The 14,057-nt window shown below is 35.9% G+C and overlaps 1 protein-coding gene across 1 annotated transcript; it reads right to left on the minus strand.

Moving 5' to 3' along the window:
* Positions 1-5,370: 5,370 nt before the first annotated feature.
* On the minus strand, positions 5,371-10,478 carry LOC123535391 (uncharacterized). The gene is made up of 4 exons (XM_045318046.2): positions 10,306-10,478; positions 9,192-9,279; positions 7,714-7,841; positions 5,371-5,896 (listed from the first exon to the last, which is right to left on the minus strand). The coding sequence occupies exons 1-4, from the start codon at positions 10,313-10,315 to the stop codon at positions 5,625-5,627; spliced, it is 498 nt and encodes a 165-aa protein (XP_045173981.1). The 5' UTR covers positions 10,316-10,478; the 3' UTR covers positions 5,371-5,624.
* Positions 10,479-14,057: the final 3,579 nt, after the last annotated feature.

Here is a 14,057-nt window from a genome sequence, read left to right on the forward strand (position 1 = left end):
CAAAATAATGAACACAATAACATTATATTAAGAAGACAGCACTTCAGTATGCACGACATAGTAACTCAGCCGATTTCACAATAGCGGTTCTGTTATAGGGCACATCAGTTAACATAATTATGAACCTTTCATTTGTAAAGACAGTATTTTACCCGAATAGGATAACGCTTAAATAAACACGATGCTTTTCTTCATGTATTATTATGTCATTCTTATACAGGTGTCCTTAATTACTAAAAAGCTCTAAAGTCGATTTTAATAAAATTAAGCAAAGAAAGACGTATTTACTCTGTCAACAAGCAGTCCTCAAGTAGATTATAAATAGTCTATCATGGCGGGGCCCCAGGGTGATGGCGTCGATTGCTTTGAAAATTGTAAAATAGACCACAGGTAAAGACTATGGTACAGAAAGAAATTGTACAAAAAATAATTCAAGTTATAAATTAACAGCTTGAATTTATTAACTCTTCTATAGAAATATAATTCCTCATTAAATTACGGGCAAAGAAAATCAACAAAAAACAAATATCAAAATAATGTTGAAGTTCTAAATAAACAGAAAGCTGTGTTACACCTCAAAATGGAAGCAACGTATTTTGGTAGTCGCTGCCAAAATTCGGCCGAGTTTTGGTAGCTACAAAATTCGTTGCAAGGGTATATATGATGTGTTAAAGATCATGGAATGGAACATATTTTGGTTTTTTTTTCTACATCAGATGCTGTCTTCATTTTTACATTACGTACGAAAAGAGAGATATAAAAGTGTGTGTGTGTGTGTGTGTGTGTGTGTGTGTGTGTGTGAGGGGTGTGTATGTGGAGGGGGGGGGGGTATGTGGAGGTGGGCCGGGTTCGGAGTTCCCCTCCCGACATATCGTTTTCGTATAAAAACAACCAAACTGTAGATTCCTGAGTGTGTGAAAGGGGCCTCAAACGACGCTTCCTTTGCAATAGCATTGTATTGTTTTGTTGTTTTAATGTGCTAATGTGTTGCTGGAGGGATAGTCCACCGAGATTTTTCAAAGCATGAAAATGTTGAATTCTGTAAAACGATGTATAAATGTGAGGATGGCACGTGGGTCCTCCACCTAGATACTTCTTAAACATCCAACATAAACATAAATGGTGAATTCTGTGCGTGTTTTAGGGGTCTTAGATAAATATTTCCGGCATTTTTTTTTCTCGTTAACGATGAGGGGTTTCGAGAGTCCGTCACAGATGTATTTGAAACACAGCGTAAAAGAATGGTAAAATGTGGGTGTGGGCTAACTCGAATAATTTTCCAAAAACTTAATTCTACATCGTTAGATTTAGATTTTTATTTTGGTGTATAAATATGCGAGTGGTATTGTGGGGGTCCTCCCCAGACAACGCATGAAAATGGTGGGTTCTGTGTGTTTGGATGGGTAAGAAATACTGTAGTATATCATTTACCCAGAAATGAAGTTTCCTCCGCATTAGGGTATACCATGCCATGTATCTTATTATGTATCTATATATATAAATGCGAATGATTTTCTCTAGATATTTATCGCAGTTTTGGCTTTCTTCTTCATTTGGAGTTACGCCCATTTAATTGCTCAACACTGCATGTATATTGACAGCGTCCGTTCTTTAATTTGGGTAGTTCTTATCCAATATCCACAAAACTTGGTCAGTATGCTGATTTGCATTATATCGCGACCAAGATCGATAACCAGTCGGTTCACCTAAGTAGCTCTGTGTTGTGCCCCTCGAATAACTCAAAATTTTGAAGGTTGACAGCTTCCGCTCTCTTACTTGAGCAGTTTTTGTCCAATGTTCACCAAACTGGATCAAAATATTTATGGACATAATATCTCGCGCAAGTTTGATAACCAGCTACACACGGGCGTTTATGTACCAGGGTCATGCGACCCTAACGCATCAAATAATTGCGGTGAACACTTGTGCCAAGTTCCTTCATTATCTCTCGATGTATGTCAAAGTTGGAGTTGCATTGACCTTTCTATCGTATGTTCCAATGGTCTTACTTGACTGAATCTAGGTCCGTTATATTTTCAAGGTCAAAAGGTCAAGGTCGGGTGGGCGACTTAGTTCCATCATGACTCTCTTTGAAATGATATTGTCCATTCTTCACAAAATTTTCTTTTTGTAAATCATGAGATTATTATTAATACCGTTTTGCGTTGGATGTGTACATATCCAACGCATTTTTGTACTTCATTTCTATTTTCTACCAAATTGCGTCGAGTGTAACGCATTTTGGTATTGGCCGAAATTTGGTAGTGACTACCAAAATACGTTGCAACCATTTTGAGGTGCAACAAAGCTGCCATTCTATTAATTGGCTGACTTTTCCAAAAACGGCATACACGCTACTGAGCAGGGACATTACATGGAATCGGCAGACAAGAGCTCTTTTTGAAACAGTATTCGGTTTTACTTCGATATTTTGGCCTGCTTGGCATGATGTTAAATGTCGCATTGAATGCCTTGCAGTGATGATCAATTCAAATGTATTTTGCATGATCTCCTGGCCTCCACAATCCCCAAACATATCATTGAAGTAAAATTGTTCAGTCTTCTTGCATTATGAACTGATGTAATAGTAAATAATGTGCATGTATTTAACTCACATGCGGTGTCAGTATTTATGCACATGCATTTAATTCAAATGTATTTACAGGAAGACATAGTTACTTTTCTTTGTTTTTTCTACGTACTTGAACCAAATTTATGTAAGAACGTGTCTTTTTCTATTATATTACCAACGGTAACTGATATACAAAATTTGATGCTTCGATAAGGCTAGTGTAGTAACAGAGTATCTACGAAATAAAAAGATGAAAGAAATACTTTAATTGTAATCGGTTTATGTTAATACATTTTATAACTGTCCGATACTTTGTTTCAGAAACCTGTCGCGGAAAAAAAAGATTCTTGCACACTTGAAAAAGCGTCGAAAACAAAAAATAGAGTGCTGTCCTCGGCACAAAACGTCTTACACGCCATACAAATCATTGCTGTGTTCAAACAATTTGCTCAAAATCCAGTGTGCATTAGGTCCGTGAACAATAAAAATTGGGCGAAGTGTTTGAGAAAAGTATCAAGAATTTCTGGCGTTCGTTTTGTATGACATTTTCCTGTCTTCGACGCTATCGATTTTATTAAATTCTGTCAAATACTAAGGTAATCATAAGAAAAAATGTAACCTGAATTGAGCGATTTCCCCATGTGTATGATACCTTAAAGTCGCGCGGTTTAGCAAGAAATTGTTGGTACAACTGGCAGAACTCGGCAGAGCCCCGTTACCTCCCCGAGCTGGATATTCCAATCTGCATCAACAACCAATGACAAATTATGATAAAAAATGTAATCTTTTCCGTTATGAAATCAGTCTTAGATCAGACTGGGCATTCTTTCATGCCGGACAGATGGAAAACTTGGATTCTCCTGGCTGTAATTATCTTGCAAGCTGCCCACTGCGTCTTTTTTCCATCATGAAGCGGAACGTGCCCGGAAGCAGTTCAATCTCTGTTCCTTTTCCCTTTTTCTTTCCCCATTTTCTTAACAGATTTCCAGCGGAGAAAAACTTTCTTGGTCAGCGTTTCTTTTCTAGCTCATCTGTCGTTATTTCTTGCTCGGACTCCGTCAATTTAGTTTGAAAATATTGAAACTCAAGAAGGACTGTAAATGAATATAATTCATAACCTCTCCTACAATCATACCTCACCATTATTCTTCTATCTGTTGTATTATGTAAGTTCTATAATGTACAGTTTTTTTTTACTGTCATGAAAAGACATTCATAGGCATTACTTAAGTATTACCCAATTACCTCTAACCTTTCGGCTAACAATTGCTATAATGCATCGTACGAACTTATATTAATTCATGGTCGTAAATTACAAAGAAACCTCTATATGTTGACATAGTGACCTAGTCATTGGCATAAACGAACAAACCAAGTTTAAGAAGTAAACAAATGAGCCGCGCCATGAGAAAACCAACATAGTGGCTTTGCGACCAGCATGGATCCAGACCAGCCTGCGCATCCGGGCAGTCTGGTCAGGATCCATGCTGTTCGCTAACGGTTTCTCATATTGCAATAGGCTTTGAAAGCGAACAGCATGGATCCTGACCAGACTGCGCGGATGCGCAGGCTGGTCTGGATCCATGCTGGTCGCAAAGGCACTATGTTGGTTTTCTCATGGCGCGGCTCAAATTATGCTGTTTAAGCTCTTTTGACCATGCAACATTGCTTATTTTATTCAACTGATTGGCCTATTTCATACTTAGCTGTATTTCAGAAATGTATTTTATAAAATTCGTTGAAGAAACAGCGTCTTCTTGTGTTTCAATTAACCAAGTATTTATGTATTCACGGATATGCATATCTTACAATCGACAAGCACAAACATCTATGAGGAATTTTGACTACATTAATGATAGTTACCTTTCTGTTTGGCATTAAAGCATTCTATACTCCTATCTGAAACTTATTCCTAGAACTTCTTTCACTGTCGTCCTAGGCTCGCACGTTATTGTCGATGTTAGTCGCGCTAGCGTTTATACGGGTATAAACCACATTGGGACTTCATACAAATTATCAGAATCGCGCTAGCGTTTATACGGGTATGAACCACATTGGGACCTTATATAAATTATCCAAGAATCGCGCTAGCGTTTATACGGGTATGAACTACATTGGGACTTCATATAAATTATCCAAGAATCGCGCTAGCGTTTATACGGGTATGAACCACATTGGGACTTCTTGTAAATTATCCAAGAATCGCGCTAGCGTTTATACGGGTATGAGCCACATTGGGACTTCATACAAAGTATCCAAGAATCGCGCTAGCGTTTATACGGGTATGAACCACATTGGGACTTCATGAAAATTATCCAAGAATCGCGCTAGCGTTTATACGGGTATAAACCACATTGGGACTTCATGCAAATTATCCAAGAATCGCGCTAGTGTTTATACGGTTATAAACCACATTGGGATATCTTGCGAATTATCCAAGAATCGCGCTAGCGTTTATACGGGTATAAACCACATTGGGACTTCATGCAAATTATCCAAGAATCGCGCTAGCGTTTATACGGGTATAAACCACATTGGACTTCATGCAAAGCGCCATTCACGGATTTGCATGAAGACCCAATGTAGTTTATACCCGTATAAACGCACTAAAATAGCAATTACTTCTTAACCTCAAAGCGCTGAGTAGGAAGAATAGTATGTATACTAAAGTATAACGTATGCACTGTAATGACTCCAAACATAACTGAAACTGATAAATCTACCTGTACTGCTGGAAACATTTTGCATATTTTACGAACATGTGTAAAGAATGAGAACAGATATACAAATACAACAAGCAGAGAAAGACAATATATTTAAAAGACCATAGATAAGATCATGAAATACATTTTTTTAGAAAACGGCATTTACATACACGCCCACAAGAACAATGTCAAACACTGTTTTACTAAACATTTTACATATTTTAAACTGATACACTTGATAGATCGATGGTATAAAATCTATAAAAACGTCTTTACAAAGACAACATTTTCACATATCATTGGTATATGCTAGTAATTCTATTTTGTAAAATGTCACAGGCTGTTTCTCATTTTTCACAAATATAGTAACAAGGGTGAAAACATTGAGGGTTAATCCATTGGTAAGCCCACCCTCCACCGAAAATTGGCTGTTCCACAAGATTTGACCAAAGGGCCACACAGTGGCGTATGTCCGTACTCGACGGCCAGTTCGGACCCCAGAATTGGTTACTTGTCGGCAATGGTTCACCATCGGATGTCGTCCACTGTGTAATGTTATACACGTCCGTAGCGTTGATATTACTACCGTCAATCCAGTAGTTACCTGAATGAACGTAACCTGGAAACAAAAACGTAGTAAGAAGAAAAATATATTTATGTAGCCTGTTCACTGTACAGACATTCAATACATTTATTGATATTCCCGATCGTGAGGCAATCAAAAATGGCATTGATCCATACGATCAGTTCATCTTAACGCCAAACGATGTGTTGTACTGTGTTACAGCAAACAAACCCCTTAGAAGGCCGTTTGCATGCGGAAAATATGGAGAAAATTTACTGCTTTGACAGTAAACATACTCTTTTCAGCTTAACTATTCGAATAATAAGTAGAGGTATCCTACTCACCACGGCCTCACACCCTGGTTAAGTTTTTCGAATCAGTCCACATTTTATCAAAGACTTTTGAGATAAAGCTTTGAAACTTTCAACACTTGTGTACCATCAATATGTCCAATTTTTGACAAGAGCACATAACTCCATCAAGGATTTTGGCTGAATTATGGTCCTTTTAACTTAAAAATCTTGGTTAAGATTTTCGTACCAGTTCATATTTTGTGTAAAGTGTTTGATATATGGCTTTGAGACTTTTATCACTTGTTTATTATAACAGTTTCTATCTGTAGACAAGAGTACATAACTCTGCAAACTATTTTGCCTGAATTATGTCCTTTTTGGACTAGGAAATTGATTCAGAATTCGTACAAGTCCACGTTTTGTCAAAATTGTTTGACACGTGACTTGGAAACTTTGAACACTTGCTTATCATCATGAGTTACAACTGTAAGCAAGAGTATATAACTCTGTCAACTATTTTGGCTGAATTATGGCCCATTTTGGACTTGGAAATTGGTTCAGTTTTCGTACTAGTCAATGTTTTGTCAAAACAATTTGACATGTGACTTTGAAACTTTGAACACTTGTTTATCGTCATGGTTTCTATCTAAAGGCAAGAGTACATAACTTTGTTAACTATGATAGCTGAATTATTGCCCTTTCTGGACTTGGAAATCAGTTAAGTTTTTCATACGAGTCCATATTTTGCCTTACCCGTTTGTCATATAGCTTTGAAACTTTGACCACTTGTTTACCATCATAATCATCATCTTTGATTATCACACACTCGTTCAATAACAACTGGAATGGGAACATCAATATTTACCATACCGACGTTTGAATTTCATACATAGTTAATGACCTACATGTATAATTGCATGGATTTGCCGATCCTATTCTGTCGTTCATTTCGCATGAACACCGAAAAAATAATTTCATTTCTTAATTACAAAGTTCATTAACGGAGATTTTACTTTAATACCATAAATTTGTACCGTTTATGTAATATAAATGAGAATCGATGCGCAAGTAATAAACTATTAGCATTTTATTAACAAATAATGCACTATTTTTTAGCGGAATAAAAATATTGCTCTCCTGAAGTCGCGCTATATTTCCGCCGAAGAACTCGTCTATATTTCCTATAACCACGTTTTCATTTATTTTTTAATCTTGTATTTACTACGTGTCTAATCACCATTTTGGAGTAAATAATACACAGGAAAAAGACATTTACGAACTTCACAATTAAAACCACGTAACTTTTCCTACAAATCAGACATATTACTGCATAGCATTTTCATATTTGGAAAGAGTTGAGAACACTTCATAGTCGCTAGCTCTAACTGTTCGTTTCTTGTAACGAGTTTTCAGAGAGAAAAGAGATAAAGCTTTAAGTCTTAAAAGGCAGATTAACAGTAAACATTTCGAAAATTAAAACATTATTTAGTATTTTTACAGTAATCTACTTTTTTCCGAGAATTCTAAATCTATCAACGAATCATTTAATACGCCACAGTTTAAAGTATTCATTCCAACCTGGGCATGTAGTGAAGAGAGTCACCAGTGCTTGCATTTTCGCTAATGTCAGGACTTTAACCAGTCTCGCACCATCAGCAATACAGGCAGCATCTGCAGCAAATCTTTCCACATAATCCCACACTACTCTGAATAAAAGTCAATTTCAGATTATGAAAAATGAAGAACAATCTCTGAAAGCAGTAAAATTTGTCAGATTTTGATTTTGTGTCTCACCATTTCAGCTACATATCATTTCTTCAAATATATAAAAATGGTTGATAGACTTGATCTTGTTTATACACAGAGAGATAAACAGACCAAGTAGATAGGGGATTGCAGTGTAGTGTAAAACCAGTCAGATTCAAAACATGGGAAAGCCAAGACAGATCGGTCATAAAATTATTAGAAAATAAGAAAAGGATTTATCTATAGTCAAAGTCAAGACAGATTGGTCAGAATATGTAAGAGGAATGATTAAAAAGTAAATAAAAAAAAAGATTATCTAGCCGGTAGTCAGACTACCTTCAATAAAAACAGTTACAGCTGTAGAAAACTTGGACGTCAATAATCATTATTTGAACGCGAAAACTGCGTGAGAACAAAAGACAGCAGTGCTTTTATCTTAAAAGGATTTTATGCATGGTTATTCAGACAAATATTCTAAAGCAGCTGTTACTTGTGTTTCTGCATTAGGCAAATATAAACTACTTTTTGCACACGTTTCGGATCAATCAACCAATACTCCCTCGAAATGATTGTTAAACAGTGCTTAACCATGGCTAATACAAAATAACAGTTGTTAATATACAAAGAAACTTAAATAGATTTTGCATAGTGATTTATGTGATTTAAAGTTGTTGTGTGTATTCATATATAAAATGTTACGTCCATTAAGGCTTCTGCAAATTTTAACAAAAAAGTCAAGAGCCATAACTCCAGTCTGGCTAAGTGAAATACCAAACAAAGTCCCAAGCGCAAAAAGATTGAATGCTGAATAACAGGCCTGTCATGCTTCATGAAAAAGAGGTCAAAAAACTTTTGATACATCAGCGGCACAAAACCGTTAGGCCCTTAAAATTTCTGCATATTTTTTAACTGCGAAGGGAATTAACTCCAGTCTCACTGATAATCCCAAACAAAAAGCCAGCTGTATAATTTTACATGCCGAGTAACAATCCGTTGATGTTTCATGAGTCGGACGGGCAGGTGTTTAGACATGGGCTAATATCTAAGTGCCCCATCCCAACAAAAATATATAAAAAGTTAAACTGGGAGGCGGCGTGTGTGTGGGGGGGGGGGGGGGGCATAAAAAGGTACACGAATAACTAATGTAACGGTATAGACTGCACCGTGTGACTGAACATTGCTATGCAATATTTTTGCTATGAAACAGAAAACTTTTATGAAACAAAAACAAGTATTTTAGAAGTAAATAAGTGCTCAGATGAAGTGAAAAAGTAGTTCTTGTGGAAGAATAAACATAATTCCATACATACCTGTACGTAAAGGTCGTGTTATCTTGCAACAAAGCTACATTGTAACCAACACCTGGCGGTGCTAATGGGCAGATAAACCTTGGTGCCACTGAAAATATATAATAAAACTGAAATCATTTAGATTCAAACATAGATTAAAATGTAGGCCTGTCATAATAAGATTGACGATTAATTGAAAAAAAAATGTAAAACAAAAAACAACAAACAAACAAAAAACAACAGAATTTTGTGTATAAATATTCATTATATTGTTTTAAAAGAAGTCGTTTATAAGTAGCTTATGGTATAGACTGTTTTGACTTACGTAAATAGAGAAATAGCGTATTATATTGAAGATACGGAAATACCGGATATTTTACGAGTTCCGGTTTTGGGTGTTTTTTAGTTCCACTTAAGTCGATGCTAAGGGGCATGAATAGTCTTCTGCATTTCGTTACCTCTTATTACCAAACTTAGCTATTATTTTCTGCGTTGCCTAAATGCCCCCAAAGGAACTTATAATTTTTTATCCTACCCTTATACAAGATACAGCATAAAATCGGCCTGCCTAATAAACTTTGCTTTATTCAGTCAGTGTCAAAAACATACTTATCAAAATTTTAAATTAAAACCGATACCACGATACCATTGTATTGGAAATGTTTGAATTTAGAAAATGAGTGGTCAAATTATAGGTTTTTATCCAGAAACAAAAAAGTTATTGCTATTTTTCACTTTTACGGCACTTCAGCCGGAAATTTTGAAAACATATTTTTTTCCGAATTTTTCATTGAAACCGTTATCATTGTATTGGAAATGTTCTAACTAAGAAAATAAGTGGTAATGTCAAAAGTTTTTATCCAGAAACGAAAAAGTTATTGCAATTTTTCAATTTTATCCGCAAATTTTATTGCACTTGCAAACGTTAGGCGTCAAGTCTGCATGCTGTTCCTCTTTCCAACGACTTTTTCCCCAATATTCTGAGCACGTAGGATAAGTAGAATATTAGATTACTGTCTGAAAATTTTTAATTTATTCGGCTCGCCTAATATATTTTCTTCAACTCGCCTAATAAATTTAAATTTATCCGACAGTAACCTAATATTCTCTATTTATCAAACTTTTATAAACTTACCTGCGTTCATTTTGTAATGGTACGTTTGACTGACGTAAGTTAGATTTGGTCCATTGTTCTCGAACACAATATCGTGAAGCTGGCACAATTTGTCTTGCGAATTGTAGAAGAATGACTCGCAATCGGTCGTCAAGCTACACCCCCTTGCGCACACAGTCACGCCCTTTGCGCTAAATTCGCTAAGCGCACCGGAAGTGCTTCTATAGTTGGTAATTCCCGTCATCAATGTTGCAAAACCTGACAAAATCTGGGCTACCGCGATTTTGTCTGTAGTCAGAAAGATGGAAAATTTCATTGAATTTTGGAATATTAATGGATGTAAGTTTTTTGTTTGTTTTTTTTTTTTTTGTGCAAGCCAGAAAATGACTAAAATGTCTTACAAAAGACTGATAGTCAATAACACGAGTGTATAAGGTACCGTATGTCCGATTCCTGGAAATATTACTGCACTCAAAATCATCTTCATTCCATTATAAGCGATGGCATAACAAATCAGAGAGAATTTGTTCTCCCGTGCGATCACCTTGCCGCGTCTGTAACTAACCATATACTGGTAATATTTCCAAAGTGGCACAAAGTGACAAAACTGTTTAGCTAAGATTGAAGACACAGTTTCAGCAATTATTTTCATGTAGTTTAAATTTGATGCATAACAAATATTCACATGCCTTAACCTGACTTTTAAACAGAGATATAATAATGATATAGAAGCCGCATCTTCTAATATTTTTATCAGGGTCTTTCAAAATTAGACACTTAAAAGAGCCTATTTTTATTCAGCGTTATTACATCAAAGAAATACAATCCTTACCTTTCAGTAGTAACGTTATTGCGAGAAAACCAAAACTTGTCGTTAGAAAACGCTTCGCCATCATTATATAATATCTGTCTGCGTGTTCTTAAAACGAAACAAGTTATACCAAAATTTCCCATACAACCCCTCGAAGCTTGCCGGTCAATATTTTGTCACAATAATTTTAATGAGTTCTTTTTATTTCATTTTATCTATGTTTCCTATTCAAGACACATTTGAGCCGCGCCATGAGAAAACCAACATAGTGGGTATGCGACCAGCATGGATCCAGACCAGCCTGCGCATCCACGCAGTCTGGTCAGGATCCATGCTGTTCGCTAACAGTTTCTCTTATTCCACTAGGCTTTGAATGCGAACAGCATGGATCCTGACCAGACTGCGCGGATGCTGGTCGCAAACCCACTATGTTGGTTTTCTCATGGCGCGGCTCATTTGTTTTGTTATGAAATTTATTGCTTACTCCTATTATCTAATAGTATCTATTCTAAGTATGAGTATGGATTAACATAGCAGGCAGTTTTATGGAATCACTTGTTTTGTTACCTCCCTCTTTGGCTCTATTAACTGTTTTATAAGTTCGTGTGCAGTATTGAAGAAGTGTTTTCTAACCAAGTAATTATATATATATTGCATCTAATTGGACAACAGTTTCTTCTGTTTTAGCATGAAATTTAAAGCCTTATCACACTGGCCTCCGGATCGTTCGACAACAAAAAAGATCCCTTTTTAGATATCTGGAAATTAATGCTATATTTCTTAAGAATTCTTGAAACTTAATTACTCGCAGACTATATGTTACAGAAACACATAAGAATTAGTTGTTTTTACAACTTTTTACGATGAAACTCGAAAAGCTTTTGATAAAATGTGAGGCTATGCCGAGCATTTTATCAATTTTATTCAACGAGTTTAATAAATTCAATATTAACGAAAAACAAACAAATTTTCTTTTTATTTTATGCTCAATTATATTAAATCCTCGACAGCTGAAAATTTCTTTATTGCCGCTGCGGTCCGGGTTCAATTTCCTACGCGGTCATCTTTTTTTCTTGATGTTCATAATATGACCAAACTTCAAAGATCTTTTTTTTTTCCAAAATCTGGAGGTCAGTGCCTTTAAACAAGTTTCATGAAATTCCCTTATTTTTTTATGCAAGTATAAAGAACTATGTACATATCCATATTGAAAATTTAGTTAAGTTATACCAAAATTATCTTCAGAAATTATACTTGGCTAAAATTAAAATTTTAAGACGAAAGTTATTATTATTTCTTTCTGATGTCATGTAATAAAGCTCTTACTGAATGGCTTGCTGCTCAATAATACTTTACAGTAATTAAATGTCTTTAATAGTCACAACTATTGCCCAAGATCCAAACGTTTGACTCTCAGAAAGTACACACTATCAACTGTTGTTGTTTTTTTTTTCTTTGTAAGGTTTAACATCACACCAACAGAATTAAAGGTCGTATGTGAATTTTCCAGCTTTGATGGTGAAGGAAAACCCCAGATTCCCCTCCGTGCATTATTTCGTCATGTGGGAAGAAAAGCCAGCTGGATGGCTTCCTGACCTCACATGATGAATTCAACGCCCCAAGTGAGGCTTGAACCCACACCGGTGAGGAATAAGTGATTTGAAGTCAGGAACCTTAATCACTCGGTCATGGAGGCCCCCAAACTATTCACTGGTGAACTACTGACTGGACGTATAAGTTTCATGTAAAAATAAAAACTATTGACTGTTGATCGGCAATTCATTCATTAAGTGTATCCTGTCCAATTGTCACAGAAAACAATTGTGTTCTTTCAACTCCTAGTCTTTAGTTCAACCTATTGACTGTATATTTTGTTGGTGCCAGTTTTTAAAAACATGTATATTTGTATTTCAGTAGATATCATTATATTACTTGACCAAGAAATGGGCATTGATGCCAGATGCCCAAGCGTTGTAGTGTTTGACTTGGAAACCACTGATCTAAGTAAGCTGTGACGATTATTTGTACTGCCAATATTATATGTAATATCAGCATTCCATTTCAGTAAGAAAATACCATTTGAGCCGCGCCATGAGAAAACCAACATAGTGCGTTTGCGACCAGTACGGATCCAGACCAGCCTGCACATCCGCGCAGTCTGGTCAGGATCCATGCTGTTCGCTAACAGTTTCTCTAATTGCAGTAGGTTTTGAAAGTGAACAGCATGGATCCTGACCAGACTGCACATGGCGTGGCTCATTTGTTGTATCTTAAACAAAGCATTAAAAAGTCTATCAATGTTGTGAATTTGAAGGCAGTTGTTCTACCCTGGCTCAATCCTTTGATGTAGTAATGTCTGTGTTCAGTAAAATTTTGAGTTTAAATGTATACTGTAAAAGTATTATATTCTTGCTGGGTAAAAATTTTGCGAAATTTGAAATTTTGAGTATAATCGCGATGTTTAATATTCGCAAAATTGTGAAAATGGTATCATACTTGAATTTGAATTATACTAATGCTGAATATTTACATGAGGATCAATTTTCATGAACAGTAGGGCCTTGTGAATATAGCGAAAATTAAACTCTTACGAAAATTTCTGTTTTTATAGTACATTACTACCAACTTAAAGATACACATAGTGTACAAATACTGAATTGATATTTTTCAGTTTGTGGTTGTCTTCTTCCACATATACCGGTAACCCAGATAGCTGTCATGGAGCTACAGTCCCAAGCAACATTTTCCTAAAATGCCTATAACTGAAGCTGCTCAACAAGTGACGGGGATTGTCAAAACTCGTACAAGCATGACAGTTACCAGAAACCCTATTGTCCCGCTAACAGTCAAACCAGTGTTGCAGAATTTCTTTACTTGGTTACAGAAATTTCGAAATCTCTTCATGGCTGTACATGGTGAAGAACAGATAAGGCCAAAATAGAATAACTTAATTTGAAAAAGA

This window comes from Mercenaria mercenaria, chromosome 12, assembly GCF_021730395.1.
Source record: "Mercenaria mercenaria strain notata chromosome 12, MADL_Memer_1, whole genome shotgun sequence".
Classification (NCBI taxonomy): domain Eukaryota; kingdom Metazoa; phylum Mollusca; class Bivalvia; order Venerida; family Veneridae; genus Mercenaria; species Mercenaria mercenaria.

Coding starts and splice junctions, on each gene's coding strand:
- LOC123535391 (XM_045318046.2), bottom strand. Junction 7,842..9,191: donor AACACGACCTTTACGTACAG/GTATGTATGGAA, acceptor ACTTTTATTCAG/AGTAGTGTGGGATTATGTGG. Junction 5,897..7,713: donor TCTCTTCACTACATGCCCAG/GTTGGAATGAAT, acceptor TTTTGTTTCCAG/GTTACGTTCATTCAGGTAAC.